This window comes from Cheilinus undulatus, linkage group 16 (genome assembly GCF_018320785.1).
Source record: "Cheilinus undulatus linkage group 16, ASM1832078v1, whole genome shotgun sequence".
Taxonomy (NCBI): Eukaryota; Metazoa; Chordata; class Actinopteri; order Labriformes; family Labridae; genus Cheilinus; species Cheilinus undulatus.
The window spans coordinates 27,545,938-27,561,808 of NC_054880.1; the positions used below are offsets into that span (position 1 = coordinate 27,545,938).

Below are 15,871 nucleotides of genomic sequence, written 5' to 3' on the forward strand. Positions count from 1 at the left end.
ACACTTGCTTTCTGTAATGCTCCACAGCTTGTTGCATTTGATAATCCTATGAGACACTAAACTATTACATTCTGCATGCCTACACAAATGCTAATAAGTCAATATCATCCCGGTCGAGATTTTATGATGGAAAGCAGCTCTGGCTTGTGTGTGTGCAGAGACTGATGATTTATTACAGGAACCAGCACCGAGAGCAGCTACATAACGCCGAGCCTGTCAACCTTCCCATAAAGAAATAACCCTCAAGGTCCTTATTTTAATGGTGCACCCATTTTTGCTGATAAGAGGCCACTGCTGTGTTTTTATCAAACTATCTGGGTGGTTCAAGTCAGAGTGTCAGCGCATCATTTCAGACTTTTTTTTCTCAACAAACACTCAGAGCAGATTATTTTCAAGAGCAAACAGAGAGGCTTTTTACTAAAGTAGTCCTATCTATGATGTTTAGTCCTGCGTGATAATATTAACTTCCGTCAAAATGTAGGAAGAGAAGGGCGCTTGTTCTTTCCTGACAAATGATGCTTTAAAGGGTACTTATTAGGAAAAAACCCCAGACTTTGTCAGTTTTTCACAGGTGTATTTGGGTATCTGGAGTATCTTGTGTCTCACAATTATGAAATCAAGAGACAAAGTCCTTTGTTTTTACTCCATCTCTGTCTGAAAACACAAAATCTGATGTCACAGAGAGTCAATATCACACCCGGCCCCCACATGGCAATTCCTGAGCTAAACCTTTGCCGAGGTTCATCAATGAGATGAAACAGAGGTGGCAGAGGTTACTTTTAAAATCTGACAGCAGCAGGATGATGATTGGATGAGAGAGGTCATGGCTGAATGGGATTGTCTCAGTACCTAGTGAGTTGACGCCTGACCCTTCATGGAAATGGTGACAAATACACTTGAAAGAAGAAACTTTCCTTAACTTTTAATGAGTCATCCTTGAAAATGCTGTTTGAGCAAACTTTCTTAATGTGTAAAACACTTTGATTTCAATATTTTCTCTCAGAAATGTGCGTTCTTTTTCAGGTAAACAGAAGACGTATTAAGCAGTAAAAGTACAAACTTTTAAAGCTCTTCTGTGGTTGGTTACAAAGACCAACAATTACCTTTGCAAGGCATGTGCATGATTAGCGGGCTAAAAATTTAAATTTGAAGATCAAATCAGCTGGCGCAAGATATGAGTCAGTTGAACTAATTATCTACCATTTTTTATTAAACACAGGCCTAAAATCCTGGTAAAATACTCTTTTGGCTCTGTAATGAAGCCTCCTGCCACTAGCGGCTGCTGTAGCTTCAGTTAATGGCTGCTTCCTGCCAAAACTAAACATAAGAAGCTTATCAGTCAGCATGTCGTTGTACCAGTGGCAATATTTGAACTACAAAATGGAAATGAAGCATGTATGTAGCTTGTTGAGGGTTGTACTTACATAGAACTACTCAATCAGAGTGATAAGCATCACATTAACCACTATATTAATCTGCAAAGAGAAATGAAGGCCGGCAAAGCTAGCTGATAACTTAGCCTCACTCTCCTTACCATACCAGCCTTACATCTAACACTAACTCAAATAATGCTGAATAGGGCTGAATGATTTGGGAAAGTAATATTTTTAGGACACATGAATATGCATTTAAATGCGTCATCTCTTTAATTTTGCATTGTAAAGGGCCAGAAAAATACCGTGATATAATTTTTAGGCAACCTCCTACATACTGTCTAAAAAGCACAAATACTCTGGCATCGTTTTGGTACCAAATGTTGCCAAAGTATTTGTGTATTCCAGTCTGGGCTCCACATTAAAATAGAAAAAGAAAAATAACTGCCTCCCTTTGCTAAATATTGTCTCACAGCAGAGAGTGAGGAGTATAAAAGCTCCTCTTCACAATCAGATTTAAAAAAAAAAGCAAATTGCACCAACCTTCAAACTCAATAGGCATACTCAACAGTAACATAAAGGATGGTTTGTTTTGTGATTCAGACAGAGCAGTCAGGGATTACATTTTAAGTGCATATTGTGCAGTCAAAATCCATACTTTAGGCTTTTTCCAACCCTAAATTGTTGATGATTTAGTGCTAAGATTTGACACCTACACATGCAATTAACAAAGTAGAACACCTCCTCGTCGTGACTTAATACCACAGGTGTCTGAAGAAAACAGACCTAGCGCACAGAAAGTGCTTGAGTTTTAGGCGTAAACACAAGTCAGTGGCTGATTAAACAAAGAAAATAGCTCCACCCACAGAAAAATCAAACCTCATTAGCAAAGTAATTAAAGAATATTTTCATTATTGATTATTTCTGCTAATATTTTTCATCAAATTGATTAACTGCCATAAGTAAAAAGGTACTCTATAATTCAAAAACCCGGAAGTAAGCGTGTGAAACCTAAAAGTATTTAATACCACTGAGAGAAAACAGATAAAAGCAGCATGTTGTCACATTTGTGAAGCAGAATGATCAGTGTTTTGTCACGATTAATGACAGTAATGATTTATCAGAGCCAAATTGTTATTTTTATGCTGCTTAAGTAACCATTTATCACCTAATCATTTCAGGCTGCTCTGCTTTGACTGACTGATGAGCCCCTAAAAATCCACAACACCACTCAGCAGTGAGAGAGTAGCACCAAAGATGGAGAAATAAATCCACTCAGTGAGTGAATAATAGATGAGTCCTTGAGCAGCTCCATCAGGACACAAAGTAAAAGCTGATCTACCTCTTGGCGCTGGTGGAGAGCTTGGCCGCCGTCTTGCTGGAGATCTTGGCCTCCTTCTTCTTAGGCTGGGTCTGATCCCGCTGCTCGGGGCCCGGTTGCTCTGGTGGAGGCGCCTCCCTCTGCTCGGCATCCGAGCTGCCCCCGCTGGTGTTGGGGCTGTCGTCCGGCCTCGGCTGCACCTCACTGGACATGCTGATGCTGCACAAACACATATACATACAAGATGTTATATACACTTACTGTAACACACTGACAGATCCACTTTAACTAATTAACTTTAACAAAGGAGTGCTTTCTCAAATCTCCACAACTAATGCCCAGTGTAGTATAATGAGATTTAATCTAAACCATGGTCACAGGGTAAGATTAATTAGATGGCATGTGAATTTGTCTTTCCAGTTCTATAGGCTGTTTTTAGTCGCGCAATCTGGCGATGCCAGAATGCCAGATGGGGGGCAGGAAGTGAAGAGCAACAGTTAGGAACCAATGAAAAGTTAATAAGTTATAGCTATAGGTGGACCTGCATGCTGCAGCTATCTACAGAAAAATTCTACATAAATTGTTATAAAAAAGAGATTTTTCCCATGGGTTAACTGACTGATTTGCCTTGCATGGAAGGGATCAATGTCACATACAGCTAGGGCTGAAAGAGCTATCATTTTTCAAAAGCGATGGCAATGTTTGTCACGTGACCTGAAGCATGTCAGGCCGCCATTGCCATGTTGTTGGATTTAAGCCAAAACTGTTTTGTTTCTATGACTAAATCACTTTTTAGTCCATCTGAAATCATCATCAGCACTGTGCAGGCAGAGTGTATGCGTTCCCTGCATGTACGTTTGGGTTACAGCCAATGCTGCTGCTGTCACCAGCATGACTCTCCAGTGGATGCTCAGTTACACAAGGGGATTCTAGGTGGGTGGATAACTCCTGTAAGCAGCATCTCTTCCCGGTGCTTGTTAATGTACGGTCCACTCATGACACTGATGTGCCTGTTATTTATCTTGCAGCTTCAATGTGCAGTATTTCTATGATCGCAGTACAATTACTGTTTAAAATAGACCTGTGCTCATAAAAGTTGATATGGTAATGTATCATCACACGCACCTTGCCAATACATACATTACAATACACCAATACACATACCAATACAGATTTTACAGAACTGACATGGCCATAAATGCTCTGACGGCAGTTTTAAAATACATCTTCCCCATGGTGTAGTAAACAAAATAGCCAGCAGATGGCAGCAGTTGTAAAACTGCATGATGCAGCGCATGCCTCACTCAACCAAAACAAGTTTCTACTCAGACGGCTAACATGGATCGTAGTTTTTATAACAGCCACAGGGCTAAAAGCAAACATACTGGTTTCTTCAAACACCAGAGAGCCTCGAGTGGGACATGAGCTGCAATAAACAAGGTAAAACACTTTCGAAACACCAATCTTCATAGACACACACAAATGTGTAGGGGTGTAAATCACCAGTTTCATCCCAATATGATACAATATCGATATTTTGGACAATGATACAATATTTCTCGATCATCAATCAACCAATCGATATATCGATATACATCGATGAATCGTCACACCCCTAATAATGTGTGAGGTTACATCAGGCTGTAGTAAGCCACCCAGCTCCTCTTATTAAAAAGCAATAAAAAAAACAAACAAAAATGAATTCAATTTAAATGTATTCCAAACAAATTTATTTGAACTACTACTAAAAAATAAATATCATTTTTTATGATCACAGGCTTGAAATCCCTGTCTATAATGCTCTTTAATGAACCTCCCGCCACTAGAGACCGCTGTAGCTTCAGTTAATGGCCACAGCCTTCCTCTCTGACCCTTCACAGGATGTAAACAATCAGAAGCTCGGCGGTGGCTAAGCTGTTAGCATCTAGTAGGAAGACCGCGATATAACAGTTTTCCAAAGTAGTAAATGGAAATAAAGTGGTACGTGGGCTGTCGAGGGTTAAGCTCATGTATGACCACTCACCCGAAGTAAAAGGGGCCAAATATCAAAGCACGATACTAATCTGCAAAGAGGAGCAAAGGCAGGCAGCGCTAGCTTTCAGTGCTAGCCATGCTGTAGAGAGTATTATCAGGCTAACGTCACACCCACTCTTTGTGTTCTCTCATCTTTAGACTCATTCTGACTATTCTAAATATAGATTTACGTTTAATCGAGTAGGTAATTATATGGCTAAGAACATCCCTAACTAATACTAGCTCAGTTACACACAGACTGTCTTGTGTTAGACTGCGGTGCATTCATGGTCTACCGCAAACTGTAGGATGGATTTGGATCAGTCACTTGGATCGGCGCCGTTAGTCAGATATCCAATCTTTTAATTACATCCATATTGGACCCAATACCGATATCGGATGGGATCGGTCCCATCCCTACTGAATGATGCTGTAAACGTAAAGTTTCTCACAACTTCTGATTAGGAGGTCATAAACAGCAATTTATTCTTTATGTGTAAATACATGAGCTGTTGACAACAGCTTCAGGCAGCTACTTACCAAGTGTAACTAATGCTGTGTAATCTTAACTCATCCGTTCACCACAGAAACTGTGGTGCCGTTTTGTGCAGAGGTAAGCTAAAGTCAATCTTACAAATCCAAGTCAGATTATGATACAGAATATTCTATGAAAAGAATGGAAAGCAATAGCAAGAGAGATGATAGACGGTGACATTTTAAGTGTATTATGAATTGAATATCTTCATTTTTTTGGATCTCCGAGGATCTGAATTTAACTGTTTAAAAGTGAAAGAACTTTAAACTTTACCTTTTCTGTTATCCTCTACAATAAAGAAAAACCTCTATGGTGTTTACTCTGCATTTATTACACCAAATCAATGTGTATCAAAAATTAAATAGCCTACATGATAACTACAGATAATGTTTCTTCATAAAAAAAAAATAGTAACAGGATCGCTTGTTCCAGCCGGTGCTGTGTTATTTATGATCAAACCAGACAGCATGCAGTGTATATTTACTGAAATAACAAGTAAACAAAATCCACACAGGGACTTCTAATAACCAGGAGACATTGCCATCTCTCTCCTCTACTCTCTCTCTGTCTTTAACAGACACTAACGTGTATATGAACTTAATGATAAATGGACTTAATAAAACTTATTTGCTAGCCTGTTAATAAAACAGACAGCAGGAGTAGATGCTGTGATGGAAGGCAGAGCAGAGACACTCACTGCATCAACAAAAACATCCTGTATCTTCATGTTGAGTTGAAGATGTGTTGTTTCCACGTTATTAAGAGCACAACTGCTGTGAAACAATCAGAAAATAGCAGCTGATCCCTCTCTGTTCCTTGGATTGATTTGTTTTCTATTCATAAATAATGAAGTTAAATAGCTACATTGATAAAAAAGGAATCAAACTGGTGCCCATTTTCTGGACTATTCTGTGTTTCTTCTGTGAATAAAATCAGAAAATAGTGCTAAAATTGATTCACCTTTTCCCAAGCTCCCTGCGTTTGGTTTGTCAGGCCAACAATGGTATTAAATCCACCTCAGAGAAGGAGCAGGCAGTTTTCACATTAGGGCTAATCATTGAAGCATCACATGTTGTGTTAAACGCATGGAGCCACATTATGCTTTGTTTATGGGAGCGCTCGAGGCTAAGCTGATTCTGGAGGAAGATTGTTGAACGTATAAAGCGTGTAATTGGTGCAGACGTTGACTCTGCAGGCTTAGGAGGATAACTGCTCTGCTCACAGTGAATACAGATGTATATACACTGTACAAACTACACATACACTCTATGGGAAGGTGAACCAAGGAGCTGGCAGTCTGAAGGGTTTTAGAGACTGGATTTATAATGCTGAGGGAAGAGTACAAAAATCACTCCTTTGAGATTCTGGAGAATCAGGCTATGATATATTTTTTACACACAGTTAAGACACTTAAACACTTTTCTAAAAGTATATTGGAAAGCTTAAATAAAAAGTTTACACTGAAAAATCGCAACTGAAGGCGAAGGTATGAACGAAGCTGTCTGTGCGTGTGCATTTTGGTGTGACAAAGACGCAATCAGAACATCAGATGTGTATGCTATTACAGCTGACAGCCTGCTGATATGCTCTAAGCATGCTATTGCTAATGGCACTCAGGCTGCCTTATTTAAACTGCTATGCCTGGCTACACCCTGTTGCACTCCCTACAAGCTGCTCTTGCAGCCCTCCTCCACCCCAGCTCCTCCTTCATTCTGTTTCTGACTTAATCAATGTAATCCTGTCGTCATTGATGCCTGCTCTGGGTTTGCTGCTTCTCTCCCTGCCATAGGCTTTTCTGATCAGCACAGGAAGAGCAGGGACATGTGCTGTTCCTTCTTAATGCTTTCACAGCTTGTGGATGGGCTCTCTTGCATTCCTCCTCCACCCCAGCTCCTCCTTCATTCTGCTTCTGACTTAATCAGTGTCATTGTGTTGTCACTGATGCTTGCTCTGCTCTGGGTTTTTAGCTGCTGCTGCTTTCCCTGCCTTAGGACAATATCAGCATAGGAAGAGCTGGAACGTGTGCTGTTCTGCTTGCCATTGTGGAAACCCAGAACAGCAACACCACCAAACATAAGTAACAGCATAAGTGCTTATTAATAACTACTGATAAAGAAATATTTATAGCTGCAAATCATGTGGGTTTCTTGACAAAGTGGTCCTAACTGAACTACTTTTATTTTTAAAAATGTGCAAGATGATATGAAATAAACTGTCTAAACATACTGTAAGGACGAAATGAAAAGACACATAGAAAGTCTTTTGATCTCTGTGCCTCTTCCTGCATTTTCTTTTTTGCAGTCATAGAATACTAAATTGTTCACTATGCTGAGCATGATCCACCTCATCCTCTGGTTCCCATCTCAATATGAATATTTATAATCGTACTATGCATTATGTAAATCAGAAGGACGACAGCTGTTTCAGAGACCGAATGTCTCGGCTTTGCCTTTATTCATATGCATCAACAATTCTCATCAAACAACATTATAAAAGGAATCAAATCAGTGTAATTTTACGACAGTAGTTGGACCAGTGATCCGATGATAGTTCTGACCCAAACCAGAGAGAACAGAGAGTAGAGAGAGAGTAAATACTGTCAGTTTGTCTGCTTCGGGTCAGTCACTCTCTCGTCTGTGCCATTAACTGTGTATGTGGCTGCTGCATTAACAAGCAACATGGTGGGCAACCCTTTGTAGTCAGTGTTTCCATTTGAACACATCAAAACATTTTATCTACATTCACCTTAAAGTAATTTTTACTGAGCTAACCTTAAACACATCATAATATCTGTCACCTTAAGTCCACTAATCAACTTTTATTCTGCTGATCTCACCACAGACTTTAACAGGGACTAATATCTTGTCCTTTAGCAGCTCAAGCCAGTAATATGATTGCATGCAACTCCCAGCACAGCCACAGTCTTTTCTCCAAGCCAAAAGATAATGGTACCAAATTCTTAGTTAACTTTAATGCACAAAGCTGATGGGCTTTGAGGTAATGTTCGCCCCTGTAAGAACTGATATATGTTTTACAGCAGTGCTGAGATTAAATAATGTTAGATCACAAAACCTAGATAAGGTTGATAAGCTTAAAGGTTCTTGATTCTCAGGTTGTGAAAAAATACAGATCAGTGATTTTTATGTATTCAGGTTTTGAGTTTCCATCCTAAGAGGAGGTGCTGCTGATAGTAGAAATGTACTCTCTTTAGCTGTGAAAATTGTATCCAGTGTATTAGAAATTCATTTAACACTGTTAGAGTTTGGTCCATATTGTACTATCACACTGGGTTTGATTTTTATAAAGCTAATGTAAATGAACAGACATTTTTTTCTCTCTAACACAGTGTAATCATAACATCAGAACTATTGGAGTTAATTGGAAATTAAAACAAATAACACTCTGCAAAATGTGGACATCATGTATAAGAGGAGCGCTGCTTAAATTCAAGTTTAAGGCACGTAGGCTAGACTATGTTAAAAACGAATATCTGCTAGCTTACATCTCCGTTCTCCTCGACCTCTCCAATCACGCATGAACTGTCACAGTGAGTTGGCTGTCAGTGAGAGGACAGAGTGCTCGGTCTGCGCTGACATCTGATTAAAGGTTAATGTATAAAACAATGCATTTTCTCTTCACTACTATCGTAGCTGCTGCTGTTTTGGTAACAAGACATTGAATTAAGAATACAGGTCCGATATGACACAGGCAGACAGACAGCAGTGTGTGATGGAGAGATGAGGGAGAGTGACAGGAGCATGGAGGAGTAGATCAATACAGCCCCACACTGAATAAACTTTATGCTTATTGGTAGGGTAAAGACACGGCCCTGAGTCTGCCCCGTCTGTATGAGCTGCTGCGGGTCACTTTCTCACCATCGTATCAGCTGTGGAGCGTGGCCGCTCGTATCCCAGACACATAGGATTACACACAACAAGAGGAAATAACATTCGGCTTTAACTTAAAATGTGCCAGAAATATAAAATAAATGGACTGGGCATGAATTTCAAATCTCATATCAAAGTGGAATGAAGTTTTTGTGGCAACAAGTAAAACCTAAAGTCTTATCTGTGTGCCTGGCATGCACACACCTCTCTCACTTTGTCATAGCACCTGTGCGATGAGGAGTGACAACCTCTTAGCACAGACCAATTTCCTTGCAGCATTTGCGATATATATGTCGCACTGTACAGCCCTGCTGTCGTAGAAGCGGCTTGTAATCTCACTGTGTATGCCTGACTTTAAGATTCTTCACGCCGGGTGGCTTCCTTGAGCATAATGCTGGTATATCTGTCACTATAGCAGTGTCATTTATAGTCTTTTTACATGCAAGGGTCACATGGACTCCCTGCACAGTACTGAATTCTCTGACTAGCAGAGTTATACTGTTATTGAGTCATAAAACAAGAAAACTTGTGGTTTTGGTTTGCATCAAAACACGAAAAAGTGACAGCATGACATATTTCAGGTCACTTGAAGAACATCATCCATCCTACAATGTGACTAAGCCTGCACACATTGCACCCGCGCTGGCAACAATATACTTTCAGTCCAACCACTAAATCAGCTGATATATGAAAACACAAAATGCAACGAGTGTCAGTGTCAGCTGATCCCACTGATAGATGATCAGTATCGACAGCAAATGATCGGTGCATCCCTAGTGGAAATCAACTCAACCATTCTTAGTGACCATTATATTTGTTTTACCACCTAGCTACTGAAGATTTCTCACTATGGCACTGTAATAATAATCATCTTGAAGAAAAAAAAGAGGAAGGAGATGATACTGTTAACTGGACATGCTTGAGCATAAAGGTCAAGAATACATGCACTAATGAAGAGATATCAGAGTGGGGCACATAAGAGAGTGCCTGAGCTGATGGTTTACTCCCATTCGAAGGTGGCAGATATGCTGTTTCTGTAAGTAACAAGTGTAAGATTGGACAATTTAGAGAGCCAGTAACTGTAATAATGTTGAGAAGTCCTCTATGTCTATGATTGACAAAAGACAGAGTAAAATTATGATCTATTAAAAGGGGAAACCTTTAAAACCTTTCAAAAATGGCTTTAAGAATGTGCAATTCAACATCACATTTCTACAAAAAAGCTACTGGTTTCCTACAGTTAAAAATTCAAATTACCAGCAGTTATACTGTCCCACAGTTCTCTTTATTTAAAGCCAAAGGGATAAAAAAAGGGTTAAAACAGAGCTCAGATCTTTTAGCTCACATCCTCAGGCTCAGCAGAGTAGAACGTCTGCAGGTCTGAAGCCTCCAGTCTCAATAATGAAAAGACACCCACAAGGTCATGTTCACTAAATCCAATCCCTCCATCTACTGCTCCGTCTGTGTGTGCAGCTCAAGGTGAATGCCTCTATTTACATTCCCAGCTCCTCCATGAAAAATGTATGATACAGTTGAGTAAATGTGCAGGCATTTTTAGCTGCAGGATGCAACGAGCGTCAGATTGGACAGAAGTACGGACAGATTGTTCAATAAACACGGAGGCAGATTTGGCACACTGACTCAGCCCTTGACATTTGACAAATAGCTCGATGCACGCAGACTATCAGATGCTGATCTGATTAACTGCATTTAGTGGTGAGGGATTATAAAGGTGAGGATGATACAAAGAGAGCATCATTTCAAAGACTCAAACATGCACATACTTCACTGCGCTGTCTTTATGGGAGGCTGTTATCATGGTGAAAATGACACCAACAGTAAAAGTTGCAGACAAAGCAGGAGATCCAGGAGATTGGGCTGATGTGTTTTCCTCCCTTCAGGTGTGAAACTGTCAAAACAGCTCGACCAGAACTATCAACACAGCCGAGTCTTTACAAACCGTCTGTTATTGAGAAAGCCGGCAGTAAATCACACCCTAGGGAGAATACAGAGTCACAGTACATCCTTTCCTCTGAAACGTGTCAGATTTATATCACAGGTTTGACAACATGAGGCATGCTTTATTACCAAACAAGTCTCCACAGTTTAGTTTACTTTTCACTTTATTCAAGTGCAATAAATCGATTTAATGGTCTCGTGGAAAATCAAGACTTTGAAAGATGAGTGTTTTCTTAAAGTGCCTAAGCTGCTCTCTCAGGCTTTGCCCAGCTGAAAACAGGATGGACTGGTCGTAAATACCACATCAGAAGGAGCCACATTTAGATCATTTACTCACCAGCTTTTTTTCTCTCCCTCTCCTCAGGCCTGAAAACACGCAAACTCTGTATATCTTCCAACCGTTAAAGTTTTTTTATTAACTTTAACCAAGTAAGATTGTCTACTATGATTAATAAACAATTGGACAATGTATATTTTCCTCTGTACTCCTCTTGTATCACATAGAGAGGCACCAATTGTAGAAATAAGGGCTGATACCCATACCAACAGTTTAGGCTATTGCAGAAACTGGTAGTTTTTCAGACTATGCCAGTATCATCTGCCAGTATTTATACCATTTGAAAGCCTGTCTATTACCCTTTTAAATGGTGCAACATTTGTAAAGAACATGCATTTGTGGGATGAGCAGCAGAGCTGAGTATGTGGGTTGCGCCCATGAAAAATTTTCTAAATCTTCTTTGCTAATGCCAAACAGCTTATTCCGCTGTTGCTATTGACTCTTGTTTTCAGTTTTGGTATCTCTAGGTGTTGACAATCAGGTGCCTGATTGGCATCTAATTGTGAGCACCTGGGAGTTTGAGTCCTGCTACAGTGGTCAGTAGGTGTCTGCTCCAAGAATCAGCATGCCACGTTAGACTGATCTGGATATGGCCAACGATAGGGCATCTTTAAGTCGGTGTTCCGCCAAACTAAGTTGCAGCTTTATTTGGAGTGAGCCCTCCAAATAACCATTTCCAAACTGAAGGCCAAGTCCTGTATACCAGGGATGTCAGAGATATGATTTCTGCACCAATAGAGTAACACCTTTTGGTGGAGGCAGTGTGACGGTGTGGGGCAGCATCTCCCTCACTGGAAAAATGAGGCTTGTCATCATTGGAGGCAATCTCAATGCAGAGAGATATCTAGAGATTCTCCAACCAGTGGAAATCTTTTATCTCTAAAGTCTGGGACTGAGCTCTATCCTCTATACTCTAAACCCGATTTAGTTGACATTACTAATAAGCACGAGTAAACTGATTGCCTTAAACCACTTTAGTTTTTACACAAGCTGATACTAAAGAGGTCAAGATGTATTAACATAGAACCTTAATTTTATGCAGTAGGTATATTAAGCGTATATTAGTAGTCTTTACTAAAAATCATTAGTTCACATAAATGAAGTCTAAATTGTATGAAATAACAATGCAAAGTTTAACTTACATAAAAATATATGAAACTAGAAAAGCACTCAGACAGTGCAGACTTCCGCCATTAGCCCTATCTCCCAATAGTGAAGAATCCTTTAAAAACATTCCTGGATCCAGACGGTGATCTGGATCACTCCCAAAATCTAATTCACTGATTACTCCCTCCCCTGTGGGGTGGAGACATGGTAAGGCAAAGCACTGGCTTCACTACGTGTGGACTGTCATGGTGGAAGCATTGCCTGCCGGTGCCAACAGATGCACTGACAGTCTCACCCATGGTTTTTGAAAATTTGAAATAGCCCCTCCCCCTCTTAAAGAACTAAACATACTAAGTTATCTCAGCTTAACATGATCATTGCATTGCATCTTTCAGCTGAATACTACAGACGACTTGATTTAGTAATGTCAATGTTTTTTACACAACATGAAAGAATAATTAATGATTGCGAAAAAGTTTAATTAGAAACAAAATCCGGGTTTACAGTGTAAGATGACAATGCTCGACCCCACAGAGCAGGGTTTATCAGAGACTACCTGCAGAATTTGGGAGAGGAGAGGATGGAATGGCCAGCAGTCCTGACCTCAACCCCACTGAACACTTGTGAGATTAGAGCATCACAACCACGTTGACTGACTTGCCACAAATTCTGGATGAAGAATGGGATGCCATCCCACAGCAGTGTGAGGAGGAGATGCCAGGCTGTTGTGGCTGTGTATGGTTCTTCCACACCCCACTGAGGCTCCTGTTTGTTAAATGAATAAACTGTTAAATTGCCAAGTTTTATCCCTTCAGACTTCAATCATCCAATCCACCAACAAGAGTCAATGGCAGAACAAGCTGTTTGGCATTGGCAGAGAAGGTGAATGGGTACAACTCACATACTCAGCTCTGCTGCTCATCCCCTAAAGGCATGTCCCTCACAAATATGGCACCATTTAAAAGGGAAATAAACAGGCTTCCCAAAGGCGTAAGATTTATTGCCACGATGCATTGTTACAACAAAAACAAATCATCAAACACCAACTTACTTACTTTTTGTGCTAAATCTATTTTGTTCCTGTTTGATATCATCACACAGGTTACCTAACACCATTTGAAATCATTTAGGGGATCCTATAAATAATGGCATGAAATAGAGATGCCCCATTGAACATTATTGGGTGATAATTATAAAACAATCTGCAATCAGTAGATCAGAATTAATGCTTCTAGTCACAGTCTTATCACCTGTAGTAAATAATCTGTTGTCTGTGGCTGAGAGACGCATTGTGTGAGATGCAGTGGATTTATAAGGCTGACTGAACTGTCAGTTGCGGTAGCTATAACACAATAAAAAGAGAAGAGGTAGATGTGTAAAATGTAACTTTGCATGGCTATTTATTTACACGTGGCAAAAACAAAAGCAGGAATTGATCACATTTAATTTGTTTTTCTTACACTGGGGACAAGAAGGGAACTAAAATGCTGACACAGCTAAGTGCTGGCATGAAAGCATGAAGCCATCAAAATAAAAACAGCTTTTCTACTGAAGTATTTTATGATCTTGACATAATGATGTTTTGATTATTCTAAGGTCCAAATGGCACAATTTTATATTAAAAAATCAGAGTAGCTGAAAATTTTCATTTGGGTTGTGTGTTATCATTTAGAGGTGGTGTGGCTCACGAAGCTACACCAGCTGGGAGCCTAAGGCTGGTCAGTCTAGACCCAAAAGTGGGTCACAAAGCCAGAGGTGCCCAAATGTCTATGATACTCTTTAAAATGTGCTTATTTTGTAGGATCTCTTTGTTTCATTACATGTTTTGTACTGTGTAAAGTCCAAACTGGTCCTGAGGTTTGAACAGCTGGGAACCACTGGTGTAGCATGTAACCAGCCTGATACAGGTTTGTAACTTAAGGCAGCAAAGAATTCATTAAAAATTGTAGGCAAACTCCTGCACACTGTCTACGTTTCACAAAAGGTTTTATGCTCTGGAGTTTCCCTGCATTTTTTGCAATTTAAAGCAATAAAATAGCCAATATTTGGCGTCTTGGACTTCTATTCATATTGCTGTAGTATTGACATCATCTGATTTTCACTAATACCATACCAAAGTTCAAATTCAGGCACCATGGCAACCTCAGGGGATTTTAAGCTGCAGTTAATTGCAGCAAATTCAGTTTCGTCCTCATTGATTCTTTGGGACACCTTTTACTTCGGTTGCACCTTAAAAACCCAGCAGTGTCTCAGTGTCAGTATCCAGGCGGCATATTACTCCATGCTTTCTAGCAATACACTTAGACTCAATGCTTTTAGATTATTACTATAAATTTGCTCCAAGGTAATATGCACAAGGTGAGCTGTAGTAAAGAGCAGATGAATTGCAGTAACTCTATATTCCATCCAGATTAATAGTGGTTCATAAAGGTCAGAAAGGTGGCATTATATGAATGGGAACATAATATATTCGAATGGGGAAAAAAAATCAGAGCTTCACTTTAAATGCAGTGTTTAGTATCTATCTATATATCTAAGTGCCATTGGTGGGCTTTTATTTTGTAGAATGAGTGTTCTTTATCTCATTATATTTTTAGTACATCCAGTGTCATGCATCATTCATTGTTGTAACATAGTCTATGTGATGTGATTTAAGTTTTCAGGTATGTGCTGGTTGTTTTGAGTATCAAAACTTCATCTAGGTAAACTCAGAGAAGGTTACAAATAATCAAGAAAAGTTAGAATTTTAAGTTTTTGTTGGTGTTGTTAGTGTAGGAAAGAAACTGTAGAGGTTAAGCCCTTTAACTGCATTAGTTTTAAGCATTAACACACGGTTGAGGTGGGTTTAAAATGTCATGTTTTCAGACGTGGTTCTAGGAGATGTTCTCTTATCTCGGTACCACGAGCACCCCGAGCACTCTCCACCCTGGATTCCCCAGTTTACCAGCTCTCAGCGGGGGTTAAACATACAGATAGCCTCGGTATCCTGATGCAGATAGACGGGGGTGATGCTTAACTAAACTCTTCACACGGTAACAAGACTATCCAGTACCAAGCTTCCACACTGACCACTGGTGATTCTGCTCCAGCACAAAAGACAGAATGGATGCCCCCCTCTATTCCCCTACCACCACCGCCGCCCCCTTCCTCTAAACATAATGTAATTAGCGGGTTATTAAAACGCTAGGGTTGATTTTTAGAGAAGAATAAAGATAGCTGACCTTTAAAAGCAGGATGGGAGCTCGGAGGGAGGAAAAATGTGATATAATGTCCACAATTTAGTCCGTAATCCGGCTCACTGACTGTCCGCTGAGCTACGTCCGCTGCTCTGACTGCTGC

General features: G+C 40.0%; 1 protein-coding gene across 1 annotated transcript in view; it reads right to left on the reverse strand.

The window, feature by feature from the left end:
• The window catches only part of LOC121524495 (ubiquitin-conjugating enzyme E2 E2-like), an 85,870-nt gene extending 69,999 nt beyond the window's left edge, over positions 1-15,871 (reverse strand). Inside the window, exons 1-2 of the mRNA XM_041809915.1 lie at positions 15,754-15,871; positions 2,716-2,913 (exon numbers count right to left, since the gene is read on the reverse strand). Coding sequence (XP_041665849.1) covers positions 2,716-2,906 — 191 coding nt within the window. The 5' untranslated portion in view covers positions 2,907-2,913; positions 15,754-15,871. The remainder of the gene's footprint in view (positions 1-2,715; positions 2,914-15,753) is intronic.